General features: G+C 43.9%; 1 protein-coding gene across 1 annotated transcript; it reads left to right on the forward strand.

Annotated features, from left to right (window-relative positions):
- The first annotated feature begins 4,606 nt into the window (after positions 1–4,606).
- LOC124669887 (NDR1/HIN1-like protein 1) lies at positions 4,607–5,378 on the forward strand. Its single transcript, XM_047206421.1, has one exon. It carries the CDS (start codon positions 4,607–4,609, stop codon positions 5,279–5,281), a length of 675 nt encoding a protein of 224 aa, XP_047062377.1. The 3' UTR covers positions 5,282–5,378.
- The last annotated feature ends 4,435 nt before the right edge of the window (positions 5,379–9,813 follow it).

Genomic DNA, 9,813 nt, shown 5'->3' on the forward strand with positions numbered 1-9,813 from the left:
ATACATCATGCTTAAGTGATGCTATTAGAAGTTCAGATTAGCCTATAAAACCATATGTACATGTATGCATGAGGGAATAACTGTTGAGCTAGACCAAGGGCTGTGAAGTCATGGTTAGCAAATAAATATGCCTAGGTACTTACTTGGCATGCCCTCCTCCAACTTTGGCTGTTAACTTCTTGCTGCTAGGATTCGTTTGTCTGCAGAACTTTGGCCGTCCAGACTGTTGTTCAAAATGCATACTTTTTGGTATTGTGAAAGTCGGTAGGTTCTGCATTATTTGGTTAAGTAACCCTCGAAACGTCCGTTGTTTGCCAAGGTAGGCTCTGTCATTTTTTTTGTTTATTAACCAATTATGTAAATGATCATTGCTTGCTGAATTCTGTGATGTGAGTATGACATGTGCGGCAGGTTTGTCTCACTGCTCCTTTAGGCTAACCAAGCAGGCGAATGTAACAGTGCTTTTTGCCTGGAGTTTGCTGGATCGGTGGTATTCGGTCGTGCGCACCCATGCTTTTATTCAGACCGATTGGTTCTGGAGGGAGCGGCGCGAAGCTCTTTTTTCTGTGTTGACATCAAGTGACTATGGATCCATGATGAAAGTCGGAAGAAGAGAAGTTCATGAAGGCCGGAGGGGGGACTAGCTAAGGGAGGTTCAAGTCTCCGCGTTGTTGAGGGACTTGCTTGGTGTTCCGGGCTTCACAGCGAGCGGTATGAAAGTGGGGGCGACAACACAGGTGAAGTTCGGAGTCCTACCTTTCAGGGTGAAAACCCAAGGTCCGGCCTTAACCGGTTGTGCCCGGCAACGACCTTGTTGGAGGCATTGTTTTGAGAGCGGGGACTATCTTCAGTGGTGAAAACCTAAGATCGTTGATCGGGCGACGATGGTGTTCGCGCACCGTTTCCTTCTTGGAGGCGTTGTTTTTGGAGATTATGTATTTCGTGTGTTGTCTTGCCGGTGGATGTATTGCTGTTGTTAGGCCCGAGATACTGTAGCGGGATTTTTGTTTCTTAGTTTTCTTTTCTTCGTTTTGGCTGTGTGCATCCGTAGTGCCATTAGGGTGGTGCGTTGTTGCAGATGCTGGGTGTAATTGGTATCGTTTTGATATTAATATATTCCCTTTATCGAAAAAAAAGCAGGCTCCAAGTCCTTTCAGTTGCTAAAACCTAAAAGGGCATGGAAACTACTAGACTTACATTGATTTAAAACATTTTGTATGTCATTAGCCATAGTTTGTTATTATGCACCGCCATTAGCCATAGTTGTGAAACGTCTAGCTTGCTTGTGCATACGGTATATCTGTCTGTATCTTATTATTGGTGCCGTTTGCATCGTGTCATCTGCTTTTTGCATGGAGCCCATTTATCAATTGCGTTAGGAATTAGGAGACGTCCTTGATCAGCATGGCTTCCCCTCTGTCTCTCTGAGTTGAGTTGTCCTAAATTTGGACTCTATTCTGCTGCAAAATAAATAATTATTTTGCACTTCTCCACTCTGGCCAGGTTTTTTTAATCCTTGGGTTCTGTCTCTGGTTCACAATTATTCTTTGCATGCTGCATGCTGCATGCTGCATAGTGTTAGTTTGTTATTTTTCCATGCTTTCCCTCTCTCACCGGGCTAAGATGCAAAGTTGGAAGCTCCATGCCCTCTGGACTGTTTCATGACGCCTCGGATGGCTTAGATTCATCAAAGACTCCTTTTCTATGTTGTTGAGTTGGTCTGGTCATCAACCTATCTGAGCCAACCAACACTTGATCAGCTACCGGTACTGGGTCTAGAGATTGACGCCTGATGTTTTGCTCTATTGAAATATTAGATATCAGACGAGGATTGGTAGAATAAGGGTGATATCTTGTTAGTTATTTCATGGTAAGTTCACAGCTAATGAACTAGCCACAGAGCTGTTGTGGGTGGCCCATCCATCCATGTTAGGGTGATAAGTTGAATTGTTTTGTGTTTTATTTCTTCTGTAATTTTGGATGCAGGGAAGTACTATAATGAATACATACGACATACTTCTTTTGTATTGATTAGAGCTAGCACATTTTACTTCTCTGTTTTCTTATCATGGTAGAACTTGTTATTCTTGGAGATATGTTAGAATATTTACTCTCATGTGAAATAAACAGGGTGGCGAACTACTAGTAATTTATACTCCTACGTATTATTAGTACTAGTTCATACCATTGTTCAGTTGAGCATATATGGTTCCTTTGGTGGTGCATTCTGACGAAACCTGACTGAAACTGAATACTGATGTTGTGGGCGTGAGGGAATAGCGATGGCCTAGGGATGTGAAGACCTGATTATCAGATACGCGCACCCACCTACTTTGCCCGTCAATTATCTGCCTTTAGGATTGGTTTTTTTTCCGTGATACTTTCTGAGTCTTTTGCTGTCTGAACTGTCATTCGAAAAGCATATACTTTTTGTTGTTGTGCATTCTTTCCCTTAAGCAACACTCTAAACGATCGTTGTTTGCCGAGTTCACCAGTATAATCTAAGTATATATGATAAGGTGTCAAGGTGGGATCCCACCGAGATTTCACTTATGGTGTATTTTGCATTTTTAGTTCAAATTTTAGTTTCAAAATTTACACTAGAAAAAGAAAATGCACTACAAGTGGGACTTAGATAGGACCCCGCTTGACACTAATGACATGGACGGCAGGCTAATTTGTCTTGCTGCTCCTTCTTGGCACCAAGGTAATTTTCAGCTGCCGAAGGTCCGGAAAGTGGAAACCATGACACGTAGTGCAATTCCCCTCGCAATTCTCAGGTGATTTCGAGAACACACGAAGAGGCGAGCCTCCAATACCACCACTATTCTTTTTTTCTCCTGAGCCGCTGTATATTATGGACTGCAATGTCTAGCTTGCTTGTGGATTCGGCACATCTGCGTCTGATTATTGGCGCAATTAGGAGGCGTCCTTGATCAACATGGCTTTCCCCTCTCTGAGTTGTCCTAAACTTGGACTCCATCTGCCAACAACCATTCACGACTGCTGCCGCCGCTAGTACCCAAATTAAACGGACCAAGTAGCTGGCATTGCCCTAGTTTTGGTCACTTGTGACGACAATTGGAACAAACGTGGTGTACTTCCCGTCCGTCCAGAGGATTATATGCATGAGAAGCTTCCGACCCCGTTGTCATTGCTCCAAAAGGTGAAAGAATCGCCGTGTCCCACTGTCCCACGCCGGTAATCTACGCGTCTATCTAGTCCGTTTCTCTCGTGTGCTTCAGTTGTAGCATGAATGTATGATTGCTTGGGCACATGGAGTCATGGATGGATTGCTAGATCGAAATTAAACATGGCTCTCACTTCTCTCTCTCGCCTGCAAAATACACTCTCATTTTCTTACGCTGAAAATGTACTCGTCACTCTCTACTGAATAACTTCCACCGGAACCAAGTGATTTCTGAGAGCAAACGTTTGATAGGATCGTGCCCGTCCTAGGTGTGTATGCTTTGTGTTCTTCTGTGAAGGGATGAACTAGACCCGACCACTGTGGGCGGCTGGCTGCTTGCCTGCACACGGAATGAGGCCGGTGACTGATACATGCATGGGGACCCATTCATTTATCAGTTGTGCTTCTTCTTCTTCCTTGTGGTCGTCCACTTTATCAGGTATCTTCCTTTGGGCCCGTCTCGTTTGATGTGGACGCCCTACCGGTCTCTCACTTGCGACTGGAAGCTCTCTTTCACTTTCAACTTTTGCACCGGAAGCTCTCCTGTTGCCCTCAAATTATCCACACTAGGCTTGATCCATTGTCGTGAAAGATCATTCATCCGTAGTGAGATCTTGATGGAGATGTGCACCGGACTTGCAGGTGAGGTCGTAAATAACCTACGGCAAGGACATCAATTCACGCGACTAAGAAGAAATCTTGATCGATAACGACTCTTCGGTAATACTAGTAGAATGCTCCCCTCGAACCCCCGTATTCCATAGTGCGAACGAATGCGCGGCCTCGCATGATCGCATCACACACTTGCGCAACAAAGCCCACTTTTCCTTCATTGCTTTTCTCTAACTTTTTGTATCGTATCGGAGGAACTAAAGGCGCTCCTTTTCTGTCCCTAATCTGCACTTCTCCACCTTGGCCTTGCAAATCATTGCTGCCTTTGGAACCTACCACTCACCGCACCGGCCACCGCCAGCCCCATTCCTCCACCAGACCATCACCATTGATTAACCAACTATTTCTGTGAGGCTTGCAATTCGACTACTAATTACTGTCATCATCGGTCGATCAATATGTATCAGTTCACATGGTTCAAAGGAAAATTACTCTGTGCCAACTAACACCACACACCACCATGCAATCTGCGCTCTGCTCTGCTGGTCCTTCACACTTGTCAGTCCTTCACACTGACCAATGCTGATCTTCTCCAACTCATAACCCCACAATCAATCGACAATCTCCTGCCAATCCCTGATATATATATACGCGCGCCCCCTATAACCCTCAGCCTTCTCTTCTACCCTTGTGTCTCGTCTCACAGCTAGAAGAATATCACAGCCTCAGAGCTACATCACCCTGCATCGTGCAGCACCCATCACACCCTGCTGAGTCGATCAGGGTGATCACCATCGACCGATCATGACGATCAAGGACTGCGGAGGCCACAAGGGCGTCAGCTCCGCCTGCCAGTGCCACCGCGAGAAGCTGTACCGCAAGCTCCGCACGGCGGCGATCGCCTTCGTCCTCTTCGCCCTCTTCGTCATCCTGATCGTCTACCTCGTCCTGCACCCCCACAAGCCCCAGTTCTACCTGCAGGACCTCGCCGTGCTCTGCCTCAACGTCACGCCCCCCGCCTCCGCGTACCTCTTCACCACCATGCAGGCCACCGTGGCGGCGCGCAACCCCAACGCCCGTGTCGGCGTCTACTACGACTCCGCCGACGTGTACGCGCAGTACAAGGGCGCGCCCATCACCGTGCCCACCCGGCTCCCCGTCGAGTACCAGGGCCACCGCGACCAGTCCGTGTGGTCGCCGTATTTGAGGTCCATGGACAACGTCGAGCTGTCGCCCGAGCTCGCCGTCTCGCTGGCCCAGGACGAGACCGCCGGGTACGTGCTCATCGACATCCGCGTCGAGGGGCTGGTCAGGTGGAAGGTGGGCACCAGCTGGATCTCCGGGCATTACCATCTGGAGGTGAACTGCCCCGCGCTCATCAGGGTGAACGAGGGGAAGGGCAGCTACGGCGCCACCACCGGCGGCGGCACCGAGTACTTCCGGTTCCAGCAGGCGGCGGCCTGCAACGTTGACGTCTGAATGATTTCGAGTTCGTTCGGTTGGTCCAAGTGTCTAGAGGAAATTGATTCTTCATGTCGGTAGATTCTTGCTTCGTTTTGTACTAAGTTTCTTTCTCCTCTTTTGACTCAATTAGTCAATTGTCGTTCTTCTCGGCGGAACGGATGGTCGGTTAGTAGAGAAATGAATATTACCCAAGGTCTGAAGCTTCGATTGCTTTTCTTGTTCGTTAGCAACTTGGTTGGTTCGAGTCTAGCTTGGAGTGGAAGGGAATTTATGGGAGAAAAGGACTAATATGGAGTAAGCGTTAAGTGTATATCTCTGAAGCTCGTGACTAAGGCTTCGTTATTACTGCTCCATTTGAGTAGCTAGCTATATGTTCATAAGCAAGAGTGTCGGTTTAGTTACTCCAAAGCTTTCTTTCGATTTTTCCGATGGAACCAGGCAACAGGCGATCGTTTTTTGCTTGTGCTTTGAGAGGTACAGAACGTCTCCATCGGATATCAAACTAGCTGTTAGCTCAAAGTGTTATTCTGAAGGGACCAAGAATTAAATCTCTGATCACGAAATTCTCCTGCCTAGTCCTATGTGGCTTAATTAGTGATGAGTGCACCAATGACAAGGTGTGTAGCTGGATTTGTGCGCTTGGCTGGAAACCAGGCCGGGCACGTCACCGGCGCACACGCACATGCGCGCTGATTGTGACGCAGCCGCTATATTATCTCTTAGACCTCAATCGCGCGACGTACTTTGTGATTGACCTCAAGGTCATTCACAATTCTGTCGAAGATACGTGTATTCTTCATCACCTACGCTAGGTACACAGATTGCCGGCACTTAAAAGTGCCGCTAATTCTACCAAAAGTGCCGGCAATAGTTTTTAGAGGCAGAAAAAATGCCAGTATTTAATCCAAATGGTGAGGTCATTTACGACTTTTCAGAAAATGCCATTAATTGTCTTTTCAGGCACTTCCAGAAATGCCACTAGTTACTATTTTCGGCACTTTTGAAAGATGCCGCGAAATCTTTTTAGCGGCATTTTTAAAAGATGCCGTTGAATCTTTTTACCGGCACTTTTGAAGATGCCTTCGAATATTTTTGCCGGCACTTTTGAAGATGCCTTCGAATATTTTTGCCGGCACTTTTGAAGATGCCTTCGTAATATTTTTGCCGGCACTTTTGAAAGATGCCTTCTATTACATTTGGAGGCTGTTTTCAACAATGTTTTTAATTATGTTTGTAGGCACTATTGAGGACTGCCATTAATTCTTTGCAGGCATTTTTCAAAATTGCCAAATTCAAAACAAGGCAATAATCATAGTACCTTTATATTGCTTGGCATTTTGATCCAACACAGCGACATGATCATGCATTAAAATTATAACCAGGCATCTAAATTACATGATGCGACCAATATTTGCAAGCAACATTGTGTCAACATGGTCTCATTGCAACATTTGCAAGCAACATGGTGTCAACATGGTCTAGAACGAACATTTCCATGTAGCATCTAAATTACAGAATCTAATTACAGGATCTTTAACCCCGTGCATGGAGTCCAAGCATCTAACTTACAGGACCTGAACTGTACTGCTCCAAAAAAAAGACAATGATCCTCACCAAAAAGATAATGTTCCTCACAAAAAAGATGCAGGTATACTTCCAGTCCCAGCACTTCCAGTAACTTATCCTGACAAAAAAACAGAGTAAAGCTTCCAATAATGCAAGTATGCATACAACAATTATGGACACATAGGCAAACAATATTCAGAGATTTGTTGCTCTACATGAACAAAGCAGAACCAGTAATTGCCACCAGAAAAGATTAAACAGATATGTTGCTATTTAATTTTGGTTACAAGATAATATATGTTTAAGATTAAGCAGGCTTAACATCCATTCACCTCAACTGTAAATAAAGCCTAACATATCCTTCATGGATAGATGAACAAGGTATTATAATACTACTAACATCTTTGGAATAAGAAATAATTGTTTCAGTTTGGTACCACACACAATCTCAACTTAAAACCAGAGACTGTAACCTGAGATTGAAACCTACAATTTGCTTCATTTGTTTATGGGCCACAGCTTAGGGAAAAACATTAGAAAGTTTGCAAGTTGTGACAAAAAAGATGTGAACACTAACCATATTTTAAAAGCATGGTGTTTTTAAAGCCATATGTCTCCTTCGAAGCATAAGAATTTAGTGGACTGGACTCCACAAATCTCAGTCACTGCTCTCTTTTGTCACTCTGCACCGCACACGAAACTTAAATCACTGAGCTAATAAAAATACACAAGTACCCTTTGTACCCAAGATATATGACTGCCATATTATATGACTGCCATATAATTCAAGATGCGATATTCGAATTCAAGTGAACAACCTATACACAAATTGCTCTAGCGCAGCTACTAGCCTCTTTGAAAAAGAAACCGAGAATAAGGCTGTTGGCAAACGCCTCAGCGCTTTCTTTGTCTATTGTCTTCCTAGCTAGCTCTCAGGTTGTTTGTAGTCTGTATATCATGCTGCTTTTTTCTCCAGACTACATGAATTCAAGTGAATATCCTAATATTGGCACATGCACAGACGGCAGGTGCATATGTCAATTGCATATTAATGAACTTGGAACTGTCTATGATGCACTTTTACTGATGGAAAGTTGAAGGGCTCTTTCAGAACTAAAAACTACAGACGTGGATTGCACAACTAGCACATTATGGTAAGGCTAGATATTACTACTCCCTCCGTCCATAAATAGATGCCTTTAGTTTGTTAAATTTTGATGTATCTAGACACTATTTAGTTACTAGATACATCTAGTATTTGACAAATCTAAGACATCTATTTATAGACAGAGGTAGTATTATTAGTTAAGTGATCACAAGTGTTGCATACAAAAATATGCAAGAATAGGTGAAAGCCAGAGAAAGTGTAGAGGCTAGGGGTGAAAAGAGATGCACCAATCAAGTTCATATAGTCAGGAGAAAAAAGCAGCATGATATACAGTCTACAAACAACCTGAGAGTTAGCTAGCAAAACAGGAAAAACGACTAACTCCTAACTTGTCTGATGAAACTGACAGTGTCAAACAAGCGACACGGAAACGAGAAATTCAGACTAAGGGAGAGAGACAGGATTTAAGCCAATACTAGCATCCTAATGAACAAAAAATATCAAGACGCTTCCCCTTCCTAGATGTTTGCCTAGACAATCTAAATCGTCCATTGGCATCACATCTATTTTTCATATCCATAGCTGTTCCTATTCTTTCTAGCGCATTCAACCATTAGGCCAGTTGCTAGTTTGTATCTGTACAACTAGTGAAAAAACCAGCACCTCTGATATACACGCAAGGTTCTGAACATGAACAGAAATCCACTAGCCGAACCCACTATCTGAAGATGCAGGGATGAGAGGTCTCACCATGGGCCGCATCGGAGGGCAGGGAGGAGCTGAGCCAGCCTGCTTCGACGGAGGAGGACGGATAAACCTGAACATTAAGATTTCCCACATACGATTATCACACAGATTGTCATGAGTGTGCAAAGCTTCTTTATTAGTTAGCGCATACACTGAAGTACACAATAGAAACGACACTCTCATTTTATAATTTTAACAAGACTAAAATTAACGCTCCTGTTGAAAATATACATGTACACGGGTGCAGAAAACAAATGAAACGTCATGAGTAAAAAAGCAAGATTCAGGACAGTAGTAACAAGTTGTACCGTATTTTCATGTATCATGCCATAAAAGAAACATGTGCTTCTGTTCAGGAAAGTGCTAATTTCTGTACAATTTCTACCAGTCTATAAAACTTGTATAGACAATCATGGACAATATGTGAATTATGAAAACAACACAAGTGAGTAGCAAGCACGAGAGAAACAAATGGAGTTCTAGTCGGTGTAGAAGAAGTGAGCCACAGGGGAGAGGCGGGCGTGTCAGGTTGCCTACCTGGATCTCGAGGCTGGGAACTATCTCCATGCGAATGACGATTCAGCGACGATGCAAACATTGCAGATGTCGCCGCTTCTTCCAAGTGTGGGAGACCATAGCAAGATCACCTGAACAGCATCACCAGCACTAGCACCACCGCAGCCACCGAGAATTATCAGCCTGAAACAACAACTGATGTTGTAGAACAATAAAGTGGAGTAAACGGCAAAGGTGGTATGGTGGGATTAGATGAAAAAGGAAGAAGGAATCAAATGCATGTTAACCAACAAACATCAAATGATTTTGAGTTTAATTTTTCATGGCATAAGAATTTCATTTCACAGGAAAGATACTATGTCCCAATTCTCCATCTCCAGTACAAGTAGACAAAAACAAGCATAAAAAGGAATCATCTCTAGTCTGCAACTTCCAGGATATGCAACATCAGTAATTGAAGTGATCTTAAGCAACATAGCTGCTAAGCGGGGAAACATATATTTTAACCATTGTCCTAGATGTTGTGACAACTGGGCATGACAACAGTTCACGGAGCTTCTAAGTAGGATGCATTAAATAATAAATATTTGCTTGAAAGTGCAACAATCCA

The sequence above is a fragment of the Lolium rigidum genome, chromosome 7, assembly GCF_022539505.1.
Source record: "Lolium rigidum isolate FL_2022 chromosome 7, APGP_CSIRO_Lrig_0.1, whole genome shotgun sequence".
Classification (NCBI taxonomy): Eukaryota; Viridiplantae; Streptophyta; class Magnoliopsida; order Poales; family Poaceae; genus Lolium; species Lolium rigidum.

Coding starts and splice junctions, on each gene's coding strand:
- LOC124669887 (XM_047206421.1), top strand. CDS start 4,607: ATGACGATCAAGGACTGCGGAGGCCACAAGGGCGTCAGCTCCGCCTGC.